At 33.1% G+C, this 17,389-nt stretch overlaps 2 protein-coding genes across 2 annotated transcripts; both read right to left on the bottom strand.

Annotated features, from left to right (window-relative positions):
• Positions 1-5,557: 5,557 nt before the first annotated feature.
• LOC143540709 (putative sulfate transporter 3.5) lies at positions 5,558-10,606 on the bottom strand. The gene is made up of 12 exons (XM_077033696.1): positions 10,088-10,606; positions 9,185-9,392; positions 8,904-9,075; positions 8,319-8,384; positions 7,885-7,998; positions 7,663-7,779; positions 7,278-7,404; positions 6,890-7,176; positions 6,609-6,799; positions 6,450-6,532; positions 6,171-6,247; positions 5,558-5,767 (listed from the first exon to the last, which is right to left on the bottom strand). The coding sequence occupies exons 1-12, from the start codon at positions 10,419-10,421 to the stop codon at positions 5,627-5,629; spliced, it is 1,917 nt and encodes a 638-aa protein (XP_076889811.1). The 5' UTR covers positions 10,422-10,606; the 3' UTR covers positions 5,558-5,626.
• Positions 10,607-12,445: 1,839 nt separating this feature from the next.
• On the bottom strand, positions 12,446-15,603 carry LOC143540727 (aldehyde dehydrogenase 1-like). The gene is made up of 9 exons (XM_077033709.1): positions 15,375-15,603; positions 15,166-15,308; positions 14,227-14,369; positions 13,882-14,122; positions 13,535-13,798; positions 13,298-13,435; positions 13,084-13,221; positions 12,940-13,001; positions 12,446-12,835 (listed from the first exon to the last, which is right to left on the bottom strand). The coding sequence occupies exons 1-9, from the start codon at positions 15,478-15,480 to the stop codon at positions 12,562-12,564; spliced, it is 1,509 nt and encodes a 502-aa protein (XP_076889824.1). The 5' UTR covers positions 15,481-15,603; the 3' UTR covers positions 12,446-12,561.
• Between the last annotated feature and the right edge of the window lie 1,786 nt (positions 15,604-17,389).

Here is a 17,389-nt window from a genome sequence, read left to right as displayed (position 1 = left end):
GAGTTTGGCTTGGACGTTCCCCTCAGAAACCATACCGTCGGCTACCACTTGACAGTCGTCGTGTCACCACAAGAGCAGAAGTTTCTGACATAACATAAGGGCGGGACAAAAACCCGAGTGGGCCAGGGATTCAAGCTAAAAACCTCACAAGACCTAACTTAAATTCTTATTGCCAATATTCACTAAAAGTGACACAAGTGATAATCGAACTTAAGTCTCTATTAAATAACCCAAGCTTTTCTACCACTGGTAAGTAAATGGGGATCCATATGCCTTTTGATGAGTTGGTTCAATAGTTTGTCTGATTATTAAAATATTTATCATCATAAAATTCCAAAAACTTTAAACTACTTTGTGAAATTTATAGTGATTTTTGATGGATAAGTAGGATGGTATGAAGAAGATTGAGGCGTCAGTGAGATACCTAAAATAAGAAATGACAATTTTTGATGATGAAATCTCTCTAAAGTCTAGAGTCTAGACGTTTGTTGCCAGCTGCTTTGGACCCCTCCCTTTTACTTCTTATTTGTTCTTTTATGATTTAAATATTCCTTAAATTTGTCACAATTATCAAATACAATGAATGAATGAATGTATGTAATTAGTTGTTAGTTCAATGGTTCATGTATGTATTCTTTAACTTGGAAATAAATATAATGGTGGTCAAATATGTTGGGGCGATCTATGTCGTGAATAGCGATGTTACGTGATACTGATAAAGAAAGAGTTACATATACAATATATGTGATAACCGGTAAGGCCATATATTGATTTTGTTATGTGTATCATCGTTGCTTCTACGTTTCAAAACACAAGATAACTGTTGTTTTAAAGGGGAAAACAGAGATTGCAATGGTCTGCTTGTGGTAAATTAAGAAGTTCAAGACGTCGGAGAAAGGATGTGTTCGGAGAGCATGAGCAAAAATGGTGTAGGCATTATTTTTATATTTAGAGTTTTATTTGTTTTTGCTAGAAGGGTAAATTAAATATTTTTTTAAAAACTAACCGAGTTTTCAACGTTAGTAAAGTGAACATTATTAGCTACCTAGGTACCAAACATATTATTTTTTAAAGTTAAGGATTAAAATTGAAACATAAAGATACCGTAAGTCCACAAGTACTATCTATATAATTCTTTCAAACTAAATATTTATGTACTAGTTGAGTAATGAATGTGCATGTGTCTTTACTTTCATGTGTATTTTAGTATTTTAACTATATATACATGTTTTTCTATATTATTTTTTCTAATCCAAGCATAATAAGATAATATTTGATATATTATAACATAAAAAGCCAATAGCAATGAATTTAGGACATGCATGTATATTTATATTAAAATTGCAAGAAAATGAGTGCAACTCAGGTTTGTTTAATAAACAATAAAAGTTTCACATTCAAATATACCTGATAGCATGCAGGTCTATAAATAAATTATTTAAACAATATGTAATAGGAGCGGGCAATAACTGTATCGTTAATCAGACTGAAAACTAATACAACCGAGCTGAAATAACCGACAACCAAACTAACTAAAATTGATTACTTTTTGTTTCCTCGGTTAACTAAACTAAAACGAACCATTTATATTTTCAATATTTCCAGTTTTATACCTTTATTTCACGTATTTCATGTTTTATACTATTATTTCATGTATTTATATATTTATTATATGTATTTATACCTTCATATCATATATTTATGCATTCATATAATGTATTTCAAAGTAAAAAACCTAAGAAAAGTTTGAATTCGATTCTTAACCAAACAAAAAACCGAAAAAATAACCGATTAACTGAAAGTCCGAAAGCCAATTAGTTATTTAAAGTGAGGCTAATAACCGAACCGAATTTAACTGTAATTCACACGGCATTATTTTAATTAAAAAGAATAAAGACACAATAATGGAATCGGAGCATATCCGTGTAAAAGGAAGTCAAAGAACAGCTGCAACTAGACGTGCACAAAAAAACCGGTTCCGGAACCTAACTGGTGGAACCGAACCGGAACCGGTTCCAGTTCCAACCCGGTTGGAACAATACCCGGTTTGGGTATTTTTGTACCCGAAAATCGTACCCGGTTCTCCTATTTGTATGTCAGTACCAGTTCCAACCCGGTTCCTACCCGGTTCTTAATTGGAACCGGTTCGGTTCGTACCCGGAAAAACCGGTTCCGACGGGTTTTTTTTGAAGGGTCAAACAAAAGTCAAACTAGCCGTTGGAACCGGTTTTTTTAGACACCAATTAGCCGTTGGAACCGGTTCCAACGGTAATATAGCCGTTGGAACCGGTTTTTGAGACAATAGATCCGTTGGAACCGGTTCCAACGGTAATATAGCCGTTGGAACCGGTTTTTGATGCCCAAACCTATATATAACTTGTTTCCATTACTTGTTTCACCACCAAACTCAAAAACAAACTAAAATACTACTCATTTAGCAAACCCGTTCCTTTACCCGACCATCCAACTAAATATTATTATGGCACCCATCAAAAAAACTAACAATAAGGCTAAAACATAAACGATACTAAACATAACAACTAAAACATAAAAAACAAAGTCCGTCGTTTTAATCCGGGAATACTTATTTTTGGGTTGTAGAGCCGGACGACTCTCCCACTTCCGTTTTTTTAGCTTCCAATCTTCTTTTCTCTCGACAATACTTATTCGTATGTTTTCGTAATGTCGAGTTGGACCCTGCTTTAAGAAACTTCGAGCAATATTTGCAACGTGCCAACTCATGTGAGTCAGTCATGAGACACAAATCGTAATGAACCAAAACATCGGGGCATCTTGTTGTTTCGATCACCATAACAACGTCATCATTGGTTGCCATTTGTTGTCGGTTTAAGGTTAATTGTGGTTTGGAGTGTGTTTTATAGTTTTGGAAGTGGTTTAACAAGTAAACAAACAAACCTTGCTATTTATAGTATGAAAATAACCTATTTATAGTTAAAAAACCGGTTCCAACGGTCAAAAACGGCTATATAGCCGTTGGAACCGGTTCCTAACGGCTCTAATATTTAAATTTCAAAAAAAACCGGTGGAACCGGTTTTTACGTAAAAACCGGTTCCGGTTCATACCCTACCCGGTTCTTAAAAGTTCGCATATCTGGGCATCGGTTCGGGTCGGGAACCGAACCGGTTCTTGATTGGAACCGGTGCCATTTTACAACCCGGTGTGAAAAAACCGGTTTGGAACCGGTTCGGGTTTTCCATTTGAACCCGATTTGTGCACCCCTAGCTGCAACAAATCCATATACATAAAACTATAAAAGTATAGGTATAAATTTTAAATTATGATGTATTTCACCAGCCAGCCTGTTCAATTATGGTCTTATAAAAGAATTGGCATGTTGTTGAAATCTAAATCATTTTCAATTAGATAAAAATAACATATTTTGGTTATTAAGTTAATATTAACTGTGCTAATAATAAATTCTTTATAATTGAGTGGGCTTGGATCTGGAGACGTTTGTGGGCTGATAAAGTTCGTGGGCTCAGCAACTTGGGATGGATGCAATGCAGTTATGTTCAAGTAGAGGTGTAATAAAAAAACGGTTTGGGCCCACCAACCCGGTTTATAACGTGACCGGCGGCTGCACCAAAAAATTTGGTTTGGCTTAAACAGGTTAGGACCTGACCCCACCCCGTTTATAACCTGATCCGCTACACCAAAAAAACCGGTTTGGCTCAAACCGGTTAAGACCTGACCCGACCCGCAATTTCTTATACTGGTTCGTAGTTTTGTTCCCCCAAAACGGTTTGAACCCAACCGCATTTGAAATACACGCCAAAAAACTCCTTTTTTGTCCGAAACTGGTTTCAACTTGATCCAAACTGGTTTATCGGACTGAACATTCTTGCCTCCAAACCAATTTTAAACCCGATCCGGTACTTTCAACCCGGTTTTACCATCCCAAACCAGTTTGGGTTATAACTCGTATTGTACATGTGTACGTTCAAGACTCAAATTGGCCAATTGGGTGACTAATAATAAAAGTAGGATGATATATTTGTGGATTAAAATAAAATTGGGTGACAAGTGAGTAAAAGGTATCGAATGAAAGGTGAGAAGCAGCCTATGAAACCAATCATAGTGTCCACAAATATTTGGGTCACTTTCATAAATTTAGTTCAGCTTAAATTTAGATAACATATCCATATATGTTGTTAACTTAAAATGATTCACATGGATTAACATCATCCATGATTATTGTTTTGTCACCACCATAGACACGCCCACCACCACGGACGACATCGTCAACCACCCACCACCGCCATAAAAAACACCACCACACTTACATAACCACCGCAAATGGTCGCCATAACGGGTGAACCTATTTTGATAATTTTAAGTTATTATATGCTCCCCATGTTACAGGAACTCACTTTATGTCGTTATTAGAGTAATAGAGTTAAGAGCATATTATTATTTCAAAATAAGTTATTTTCATCTAGTAATTCTAGTTTATTTATAAATTATTGTTCTTTTATCTTTCACCAAGAAATGCCTATATTAATTAGATTTAACTAAACTAATAATTTGTGTATGGTAGTATTTGTTTGCTTTAGGGGTCTTTTTATACATCTATATTTTCTAAATATAACTACTACCAAATGATTAGTTATCGTAGCCCATTGGGCTTTTAAACAATGCTTGTCACTTTGTCTTCAAGATCTCTATGCGTTTAGGCCTTGTTCATCAATGTATGGTATTAAAACCGGTTAGAAACCAAATTGAACCCTCAGTTTGTAATCGGTTCAGGAACCACTTTGTTGAAATCGTTTAAAACTGAACTAAACCGGTTTGAAACCAATTCGATCATCTTCTACTTGGAAACCGGAATCGTTTTTAAATAGTTTAACAACTTGATCTAAGTATATAAAAAGTTTAAACAATGATATTTTAATGTAATTACAGAAAGAAATACAAAATATATGTGGTCTGTCATATGTTAGTTATACAAATTCATATTTTGTTGCGAAAATTTCTAGCATCCATAATAAATAGTACTATACAAAATAATAAAATAATTAAATAAATAAACAAAAAAAATTTCAATACATTTATTTTAATTTTAATATAAATTGGTTGTGGCTCAATGGGTAGAGCACTCACTTTACTAGTGAGAGGTAAGGGGTTCAAACCTCACCATCAACAATTTATATGGGAGATATGAGGGATGACCCTGGCTTGTCAGGGTTCGAGTCTTGATCTCATCCGGTTTTACCGGCTCCTCGTTGTCGTGTCATTTGGCGGGCTTGGGTGTCGGGTTTTATCTGGTGAATCCCTCAATAGGTGGACCGCTAGGGGCTTCGTCAGTCCGGAAGTGGCCTGCTCGGGCTACCTTTAGCCAATGGAGGCCGCGTACGAAGTATCCAGCGTTACTTAGTTGGTCGTTCAAAAAAAATACATTTATTTTAATCTATCAACAATTATATTTAAAAAAAAAGAATTTACTTTATTTTTTTTTCATATAAACTTTTATATTGCAACAAGAAATCATGCATTTACAACTAATAATAAAGATAACAAATTCCTCCTCTTCTTCTTCTTCTTCATCCACCTAATTCCCGCAATGCTAGAAGACTCAATTACTTTCTTTTATATTTATAGTCAATGTTATTCGTGACTAAGTGAAAATTTACACCCCTCAATTGCATCTTTGACGGATAGGAAAACCCTTTCTTTCCCAATTTTGTCAATAAAATTGGTCACAATCAACTTCTCCATCACCTCAAGTCTTGGATTTACTATGACAACCTATATATAGAAATACAATAATAATCAAGTTTCAATACCTTTAAAATAAAATTAATTATACTTTTCTAGCTATAAAACCACTCAAGTTTCATTAGTGTTCCATTGTAGTAAGATTTTCCAAAATTTGTAAAAATTTATGAAGTTTTATAAAACTTTTAATAAATGGAACAATTATGAAATTTATTATTATTTAATTACTTTTTTCCGTTCATGATTCATAGGTATCTCATTAAATAGTAACCAACTTTCATATATGTTATGCTTCGGTCACTTAATTTTACATTTATAAAAATTTTACAAGTACTGAACAATTTTGTTTAGAAAAATGGAAAGCTAAGAAAACTTGTTAATATTAAGTGAAATATCCATGAATATATATCATGACTTGAGATTTGATAATTACCTTGATTTCTTGAGCTTCTAAAGATCTACGAATTTCAACTAAAGTTTCAACACCAGTTATGTCAATAGATGTAACGCCTGAATAAATCAGCACATCAAGTGTCAACATGTTAAACATGAGTAAAGTTAGACGCATATAAAAAAAATCGAGTTTATTAAACGTTGGATCCTGTAAAGATTTTTTAACTGAAAACTAGTGATTATATCGAAAAAGAAGACAAACTGATAAACTTTAACACATGTTAATAACATCATTTAATCAAAAACCTTTGAAACTTACCTCCTAAATCTAATAAAACATACTCAACGTCATCTCCTTGAGAATCTTTACTAGCCTTTTCATCTCTAACCCATCTCAAAACCCTTCAAAAGATCCCAAAAATCATGTCAACTTTCAAAAATTACACCATGCATCAAAATGCAAATTAAGATTTTATACCTTTCTCTAATGTAACCAGAATTTGCAAAATAAATTGGAGAACCAAGTTGCAAAACTAGTGTTTTGGGAATGCTTATCGCACCGGGGTATTGCTCTACATCGCGATACAAACCCGTATCTCCTATGTTACCTAGCTTCGAACTTGCCGGTCTAGCTACATACAAAAGTGCTCTAATCAAAGCTAATCCCACCTAAATTTACAAAGACCAAAAAAATTCATTTATTAACACATGTAACACATAAAAATAAAATAGTTGAATAATTATTAGAACAAACAATACCGATAACATGAGACCAACATCCATGCTAATGAACACAACACCAAGGAAAGCCGCCATGCAAATCAAAAAATCAAATTTATCGGTTTTGAAAAGATGGTGAGCTTTGTCATACTCGATGAGACCAATCATTGCTGACATAATAATAGCCGAAAGAGCAACAAGAGGAGTGTAACTAAAAAGAGGTGCCAAGAAGAACAATGTTAACATCATGCACACTGACATCACTACATTTGCCATTTGTGATTTACACCCCGCGTTGTAATTCACTGCGGTTTTTGAAAACGGCCCTGCATAGTGAATAAAAGAAAGGGATTTTAAGTAGCAAGAAAATCATTTGTGTTTATGAAAAAATTAAAAAAATAATAATAATAATATATTAAGTAAGAACCTGTAGTTAAGTAGCAAGAGGTTAAAGATCCAACAATGTTCATGAGACCAAAAGCAACCATCTCCTTATTACCATCAATTTGTTGATTTACCATTAATGCAAAGCTTCTTCCAATTGCTATTCCTTCCTGCAATTTTTAACCTCAAATTATCTTTAAATTAATAAACAATTAATGTTTTGAAAGAGTAATACATTATTGAGTCTAGTGTTTTTTCAAAAAAAAATAATAATTTTTTTTATATTTATAAAAGTGGTAGCGGTGCAGCTTGTTGCCCATTTGCCTTCTCTTTCGATGTAATCAGTACTTTTCACTTTTACTATATTAAAATAAAAATATCCCATTAAAATTTATAAGCAATTTTAATAAAAAGAATAATGTCCTTACAGCAAGAGCAATCAAGGCTGTAATGACTCCTGCTTCAATAGGTGCTGATATATATTTGGGATCAAAATTCAAATTTTTAAGAGATGGAGGATTAATTCCTTTTTTCAAGGGCCCCACCTAAATATTCCAAATTATGTTAGTTAATAACATCAATCAAATAATTGTTTTCTTTTTTCTTATAAATGTTAAAACTTATAGAGACTACAAATAATAAAAACTTACTATCGCGATGCCAAGTTTCTCTACGTCTACTACAAACTCAAATAAGCATCCAACTGCGACTGCCACCATTGGAGCTATCGCCGACACCCAGAATAGCTTCGGTTTTCTTTTTTTCTGAATAACCATGGCGCATTCGTGTATTAGTAAATAATAACATACCATTTGTTGGCAACCGAAAATTATGATATATATTTTAAACTAAACCTCATAAATTATTTTGAAAATGCAATTCTAAACAAGATGTCACACAATTAAAAACATTAGATGTTAACTTTTAGGAGCATGTCATGTCATTATTGTTACCAGTTTAACCCGCCATTTTTCTGCCACTAGATAGTGTCCAGAAAAGATAAACCATATCTTTTCATATTGTCGCAATTGCATAAGCGATTTAGCGACGATAAATCGTGACATATATGAGTGTCGATACTTACCACCTGCTTTGCGAGTAGAAGAAAGATTAAAAAGATGACACCAACAAGTGTGCATTCCCATCTTATCTGTCAAACCAAATAAATAAATTTTAAAACTTGTTTTCCAGAGGAAAAACACATACCAAATATTATTTCACTATGTAGAGAAACATACTAGAGAAAAAAATAGGGTTCGGTTTTCGGTTATTTTTGTTTTATTATTTGGGCTTGAAAATTCTTAATAAAAAAATAGTACAAAATAATAAATTTGGGCATAAATTTATTTAAATAATGATTATTACATATTTGGATCTATCATTTTAGCTACACCAATTATTAATTTGTTATAATTTACGTAAAATCCTTTTTGTTTTTGTTTTTTGGTTCCAACCGGTTCGGTCTTTTTTTTTTTTTTGATTTTGGCAGCAAAACCAGAAATTGGTTTTAAAAAGAACATAAAACCAAATCGCGGATTTTTTTATTGGTCCGATTATTTCAGTTTCGTGCACTTTTCTATACTCGAATGTCAAGGGGCACTTGTAAAGGACTCACTTTATGTTTATTTTTTGTCTAGTGAAAACTTAAATACATGACGGGGTATTATACCTCATGTTTATACTTAAAAATCGCGGTTGTAACAGATACAACATCAGTATGTGTAGTAAAATGCTTCAAACCAAAAATGCCTTTTAATTGTTGCAAGCATATTATTGTTGCAGTCCCTCCCATGAAGCCAGTGATCGTAGAATGTGACAAAAAATCCACCAAAATTCCCAATCTGTTTACATTCAAATATAAAAAAAATAAAAAAATTATTTAGTTACAAAACACCTAACTGATTTTTTATTTTATTTTATATTTTTTACATTTTGTCAATCAGAACTCACCGAAAAACACCAAGAACCAACTGAATTACACCGGAAATGAGTGTCGCCGTGAATATGAGGTTAAGATAGAGCTGTGGATCATCGGCTTCGTGCACTTTCTTTTCAATGGCGTCGGCTATGATCAACGAGCTTGAAGCTACCGTTCCAACTGCTAGATGCTTCGAGTTACCAAAGATTGCGTAGATCAAAGGCGGAACAAAGCTGGAGTCTACAAGTAAATGTTTAATTGATAAAAAATTAAAAATGATACAACGGAAAATTGTATTTACTAGCTCAATTTACAAATCAATACAAGCCTTATGTATAATGGATGAAACTTAACATACACATGACTATAATGCCCCTATTCTAACTAGGGGTGTGCATGAAACCCAAAAACTAATCTAAAACCGAAAGACCGAAAAAAAAACAAGTTGAAACAAAAACCAACGGCTTGGTTTATGTTTTCACAAAGATGGACTTTTTGTTCGGTTTTTGTTTTGCATGTAATATATACCAAAAAATCCACCTGAAATTTTAGATTTCATTTTTTTAATTTTTAATCGTAAGCAGTTTATAAAATTTTAATAAATGTGTAACCCAAATATTCTAGCTCAAATGTATAGTAATTAATTAGTTATTAGTTAACAATATGATTTAGGAACAAGTTCAATATATTTGGCCACTTTTTTTCCGGCCCAAAAATTTCAAGCTCAAATGGTAAAAACCGCAACCAAAAGATTTTCAAAAACTCAAAAACCGAAATTTCACATTTTAGTTTGGTTTTAGCTGAAAACGAGCTAAACCGACCCATGCACACTCCTACCCCTAACCAGGCCTAAAAAATAGGTACAATATCGAATTATAAAAACAATGTAATTTGAATTTTGGATCGAATCAAACAATGTGGATCAAAGAGCTTACATAAACCGATAATCGGGGGAATATTAGCAAGCTTTGCATAGCTAATGCCTTGAGGAATCGCAAGGCTAGCAATCGTGACTCCAGCCAAAAGATCATACATAAACAGCTTCCGGCTGTAATCCGGAAGCCATTGACATATGGGAACAAAATAATGTATCGCTTTTTTTGCCTTCACGGGCAATGTCTTGCCCGTGAAGTCATGAAAAGGATCGTCAGGGAATAAAGTTTCCTTCAAATCGGACTTGAATGCCGTCGAGAAGCTCCTAGGCTCAGCGAAACTTACTTTTCCGACACTGGATTGGTCTTCATCTGGTTTGGAAGCCATGGGAATCATGTGTTATGTTACTAAGAGTGGAAATTGGTGTAGGAAATGGAGTTAAGGATGATGGTATTTATAGAAGGTAGGTTTAAAAAAAGCCGTTAAAGATGGTAGTTATGGATAAAAGAAGTAATATTAGTTGTGAGTTGAGAATAATTTGCTAGTTTTTGACATATTCAGGCTCATGTCTATAAATAGTATTTAGTATTTATCCATATAAGATAATATGGATTAATGCAAATATTAATAAAGATAAAAGTATAAACATAATATTGTTGACATGTAAGTATTAAAGGGTAAGGTTAGGATCTTAAAAGAATTTTTTAAAATCGTAAACTTTGAGAAACATTTTGAGCCATATAAAAACCTTTTAAAAAATAATATAAAAAATATTAATTTTTCTTTTATAAAGAAAAAAAGAAAAAAACAAAAATTTTTATTTTTCATCCCAGATTCATAAAAAAACTAATTATACAAATATGTATATTTGTATTTAATCTCGATTTACATATTGTACACATATGTACATTATTATTTATCGTAATTGTACACATGTTTATAAAAAATAACATGTATAAAATTAAAAAATAAGTATTATACATATGTGTATAATTTTGCTAAACCGACATTTTTTTTATGAAACCGGGATGAAAAAATAGAAATTTTTGGTTTTTTTTTCTTTTTTTATTTTCGCGTTTTTTTGATTTTATATTTTCTTTTTTGTTAAAAAAGAGTTTTTTTTTTTCCAAAATAATTCTTAAAGTTCTCAATTTCAAAATAATCCTCACATAATCTTAATCCTTTTAAGGATATATAAGTTAAAAGTTATACAATAAGATGAAGTGTGTCATTTTTTATATTATCCTTTGATATTATCATTGATAAATGTGTTTTACTTAAATCATGTTGGGTTGATGTTTCAGTTGTTCAATTTTGATGCAACCAGTATATATTTTTGTATAGAATTGTCGGATATAACCTTTATAGACTTAAAATTGGGAAACGCGAATACGACTCGTTTAACTCATTTATCTACGTGTGAAGCAGGTTGGTGAGTAGTGATCAAGTTGTGAATGTGTTAAATCTGTTGGTATGTTGTAAAAAAGGGTTAGTGGTTCGAACCGTTGAAAGTGGCCTACAAGTCGACCAGTGTAATTAAACAAGTTAAATATGTCAACATGAACACACCACAACTAATTAAACATGCTAATCTAAAACTTGTATACTTGTGCACTAAGTTGAGTCTTTTGTAACGGCTAAATTTTTATTAAAACGAAAACCCGACTAGAAAGAAACTAATCATAATCCAACAAAGAAAGAAACTCACTCCTAGTTGACACGAGCCCAGGAACAGTGATCCTAACCAAGTGGCTTCTAAAGTTTTTCATGTGTGTAAGAGACAGAGATAAAGTGGGGCCTAAACACAACCGGTTCGTCTCATTCAAAAATCCAGACGGCCAATGTCGTTTGAAAATTCAAATGGGGTTATATCGGCCAACCGTTCGAAAAGTTTTTCACCTCGTAAGTTAAAGGTGCTTTAAGAGCATCCGCGTACTGAAATAAATCGGAATTTATAAACCTAGTTTGATTTTTGGGCCAAATCCGCTCTTTCCCACTCTCTCTTTCTCCTTTTAGAATGGTTGTCTATGTAATTTTTACGTTTAGATAAAAACAATTATATACATAGTAAATAATACTGACCATGAGCCGAGCATAGATACATCGAGCTCACTAAAATTACATAAAAACAATTTTTACGTATTTTTAACAAGACGAGCTTGAGAAGACAAAGTTTGAAGCTAACAAACTCGAGCTCACTAAAATTAAACAAGTCAAGCTCATGTAGCTCATTTACACCTCTAGATACGTAGAAGCATCAATGTTCTTAAAACTAGCGTGTGCGATTGACTAATGCGACAATTGTGATCACGAATGCCAATGGAATGGTATATTCTCCATTAGATCACACTCAAGGGTCCCGATCAATCGATCATAATCAAGGTGTCACTATTTTATTATATAGTAAATGAAACTACATATACTTTTAATAACCTTATTATTCATTAAAAAATATTCTCGTTACACCCAGCCTTGCTTCATCAAAGATATTCGATTTTTGCTTAAATAGATATGAATGCCATGTTTATTGGTACACTCATAGCCAAGGAGAATTATGAACCGGAGTGACAACTGATTTCACTTGAAGATACTTGTATAACGCGTCCATCCCGAACTCTCTTCCAAATCCGCTCATTTTATAGCCCCCGTAAGGGGAATCTGCGTCGAATGCCAAATAACAATTTATCCAAACGATACCCGCACGAATTGATCTTGAAACAGTGTTTGCTATGTTTAAGTCCTTGGTCGCTATCCCTGCGGCCAAACCATAACGTGTTGCATTCGCTCTAGCAATCGCCTCCTCAATTGTCCTACAACATTTATACATAAAAGTTATTATTATTATTATTATTATTATTATTATTATTATGTATTTAGGGTTCTATGATTTATTTAGCTTTGAATTTGATCTTACTTGAACTTAATGACACACATAACGGGGCCAAAAATTTCATCGGTCGCAATAAGCATGTCGTCCTGAAAAACATAGATAAAAATAAACGTATATGTTAACAAGAGTACATTTATGCACTTCGTGACGCCACTTAGGTTCACTTACCTTAACATTGGTGAAAATTGTTGGCTCAATATAATATCCCTTTTCTCGACAAGGGTTTCCCCCGGTTAGCAATGTAGCGCCTTGTCGTTTTCCATGTTCGATATACGAAAGTACTTTATCATATTGTGCCTTATCAGCCTATAAATTGAAGCGTTAGCGTTACCCAAAATAGTGACACAAAACTTATGGAATATAATGTCTAAATGTTAATTGCTTGAGGTCCTTGAATCGTGGAAGGCTCGAAAGGATCACCGACGGTCATCCCTTTTACATAGCTAGCAATCTTCGTCACAAATTCGTCGTATATTCCTTCTTGAACGAAAATCCGTGAGCTACACACGCAGTATTCGCCCTGAAAGTGACAAGTTTTATTAAATGAAATTGACAGTTTCAACCCATTTACTTATAAGTTGACGCATAATAAACTATAATATTAAATATATTTATATACCTTGTTTGCAAAACCGCCCATAAGAGCAATATTAACAGCTGAATCAACATCCACGTCATCAAAAACAATGAGGGGGGATTTGCCTCCGAGCTCAAGAGACACTGATTTCAAATTACTTGTGGCCCCGGCTTGCATCACAAGCCGCCCCACTTCAGTCGACCCTGTGAAGCTGACACAGTCGATATCCATATGAGAAGTTATGGCGGCTCCAGCTGTCGGTCCATACCCGGTAATCACATTAATCACCCCGTCAGGAATACCCGCCTAATCGATAACCAAAATCATATTATTATTTGTATTTAATTAATCCATTTCAAATGTAAACCCAAACACACCCCAAACCATACCAATTTAGCTAAGTGGGCACAATAAAGAGCGGAAAGTGGTGACTGCTCGGCCGGCTTGACCACCATGGTGCATCCGGCGGCCAGAGCGGGGCCGACTTTGAAAAAGAACATCCCCGAGGGGAAGTTCCATGGGATAATATGCCCGACAACACCAATAGGTTCATACAACGTGTAGCCTTGCAACTGGTTTGCCAGTTTTAACGTCTTTCCGTGGATTTTATCGGCCCCACCAGCGTAGTATCTAATAATAATAATAAAACGTTAATAACCATACTAGAATGACTAACAAGCAAAGTTAAAGATAAATGATAAATCAAATAATAATAACTATAACAGATAAGAAACCTGAGTACGCTGGTTGCGAATGGAAGTTCTCTAGCCTTCCCGTGTGATAAAACCTTGCCGACGTCAAGGGCGTCGAGTGCTGCTAATTCTTCAAGGTGTTCTTCTACTAAATCCACATATTTCATTATTATTCTACCTCTCTCCTGTTATTAAGCAAATTATAGTTGTCAATATGTTTTGTTCACATAAATATAACTTAGATATAAGTTTGATTAGATAAATCTGCAATACCAAACACATAAGATTTGAGTTTATTTTATTCAGTTTTAATATAAAAAACACAAAATCACTCGTGTTCATATATTATATCATCTAAAAAATAAAATCATTCTAGCAAACAGGGTCGAAACGAGCCGAGCCACTTAATATAAGACCCATAAGAAGCTCAAAAGGAGTAAGCCTTATCAAGCCGCATGCCTCAAATAAAGCTCGTTTAGTTATCGAGCCTGAGTTGAGCTGGAAGATCGTCTAGGCTCGTCGAGCATAGGGTATTTTTAAGGTTTAACTATGTTTTAAATCCTTAACGAAATCGAGCCAAGCTTTGGCTCGTTCAAGGTACTGCACATGAGCTCGAGCCGAGCTCAGGCTTGTTAAGCTATTTCTCAAACATTTAAAAATAGTAAAAAAAAATTATAAATTAATTAATAAATAATAAACAAGCCAAGCTCAAGCTTGAACTCCCGTAGGTCAAAACAAGCCAAGCCCATGCCTAGTCAAGCTTGTGCTCGGTTCCTTTACAATCTTAATATTTACCGGACAAATATAAGATATCTGCTACCGTAGGTCAAAACAAGCCAAGCCCATGCCTAGTCAAGCTTGTGCTCGGTTCCTTTACAATCTTAATATTTACCAAACAACTATAAGATATCTGCTACTTGCAGATATCTTATATTTGTCTGGTAAACATTCAAAAACTAAACTAATTAATATAACACGTACAGAACCGGACATGCGAGGCCACGGGCCATGATCGAAAGCCTCACGTGCGGCCTTGACAGCCAAATCAACATCATCTTTATCTCCTTCAGCAATATCCGCAATCTTTTCTTCCGTTCGTGGGTCAATCGTCTCAAACGTTTTCCCTATACATGTCACAAACAAATAAATACCAACAAGTCACAACAACTAGACCGAAAAACTAAACGTACCCGAAACCGAGTCGACGAATTCTCCATTGATAAAGAGCTTAGTGAAGGTTATTTTTGGGATGTTGAATGAAGAAGTTGAGTTGCCATTGCTGTGAGTTTGAGCCATAACTAATATTTTTGGTTTGTGACAAGAGATAATGGATATGAATATATATGATATTATTATTATTATTATTATTATTATGGTTGAGTTTGTCTGGTAATATTGATTCCATTGGCCGTTCGATCATGATACTGTTTTTCATCATTTTTGTCGCCGGGCTATTGGCCATATTTTAAAACATGGTAACTTTAATTTTTTATTAATATTAATATGCCGTTCAAATAAAAATAATAATAATAATAATATAGATTAAAATAAGTTTATATGTAAATTTATTATGTTGGAAATCAGACTCATTTAATTTTGACTCAACTAATATCAACTCTTTTCGTTTATTATGATTCCTTTTTTTTTTATGAACGACAAGAATTTCACATGTAAACCTATCCTTTCGGGGTTATGTTGACTCCTCGATCGTACCCCCTGATGTGCCGGAATAGGATGGAATCTATAAATCCTCATCAATGTCGGGTTTGAACCCAATATTAAAGCCCTGATTCTGCCATCCACTAAGGTAGATCGTGCTCTTACCGCTAGACTAACTTCTTAAGATATTACTCCCACTGTCCCATTATAAGTGTCTTAGTTTGACTTTCCAAGTCTTTCTTTTGCAACCTTGACCGTAAATATTTTTGTTCGTGTCATATAATACTTGATGAAAATTATATCAATGTAAAATACATTTAAAACTCAATCCATTCATATATTTTACATCAAATATTATATAACACAAACAAAAATATTGTCGGTCAAAGTTAAAAAAAAAAGACTTGAAAATCAAACTAAGACACTTATAATGGGACGGAGAGAGTATAATTCTTAACACACAAATTACATATTATTTATAATAAAGATTTTTCTAAACATATTACGACTTAAACTTCTACTTTCTAGCTTTCAAAGTAATAAGGTAAAAAGGTAAACAAACAAATAAAACCGTCCTAGGATTAACTTGTAATAATTTATACCGAATTTCATAAAAACATGATTATGACGGAACATGCATGATGTAAAACTTTTGAAATACAATTGCTGTTAAATTTAGACCTAAAAGTATGAATAATATTATTTTCAACCTACTCATAATAATAATAATAAACTTTAGGAAATTTATTTAAATTTAAATAATTCATTAAACTCCACTAATTATCCATTTAATAATTTTAAGTGGCCAACATAGAACCAAAATTAATTTCATTTATGTGGTGCTAATCATGGGTGGTAGGTGAGAGAAATGGCAATTAACTCTGTGTATCACATATACTTTATACGCTTTCATAATTCTTTACTTAAAATTAGTTATAATTAGTTTGCTGCTATGACTTTAATGGACCGAGCCATAATTAGGATTGTAGGTGTTTATCATATTTAGCATTTCTAAACTTGTATTGAAGCCGGATATGTAGATAGACTCGTTAGAAGGTGTCTCATCCCCAAACAAATTATATGTATCGGTCAAATTTGTATCATATATAAAAACAGTTATCTCGTGTGCAATATACACGAGAAGACTAACGTAAACGGCGGGTTGTCATTCTCATGTAGGGAGGGTAATGGCCACTTCTAAACAGTTTATCCATCCATATTGATTATGATCATCCGATCAAATTTATTTGTGAGTCTGAGTAATCTCTTTGTGAGGACCAACAAAATTTGAACTTTGTTACTGCCGATCTACAAAATTTGTCTTTATGTAATATTATTTAGTTTTAAATATTTAAATATGAAAAACACAATTTATAAAAATAAAATAAACTTGAATATTATAATGTTATAATAATAAGATTAATATAATAAGTTATAACGTTATAGTATAATAATAACATAAATTACTATAAATATTATGTTGCAAAATATTGTCTCTTATTACTATTCATTTTAGTTTATACATCTTGAATTTGTTCTTTTTGAA

Source organism: Bidens hawaiensis, unplaced genomic scaffold (assembly GCF_021521415.1).
Source record: "Bidens hawaiensis isolate Kalapana, Puna unplaced genomic scaffold, B.hawaiensis_p1.1 tig00012327_1, whole genome shotgun sequence".
NCBI classification, from domain to species: domain Eukaryota; kingdom Viridiplantae; phylum Streptophyta; class Magnoliopsida; order Asterales; family Asteraceae; genus Bidens; species Bidens hawaiensis.
Note: the sequence above shows the minus strand (reverse complement) of the source record. Positions and strands in the feature narration are given on the sequence as shown.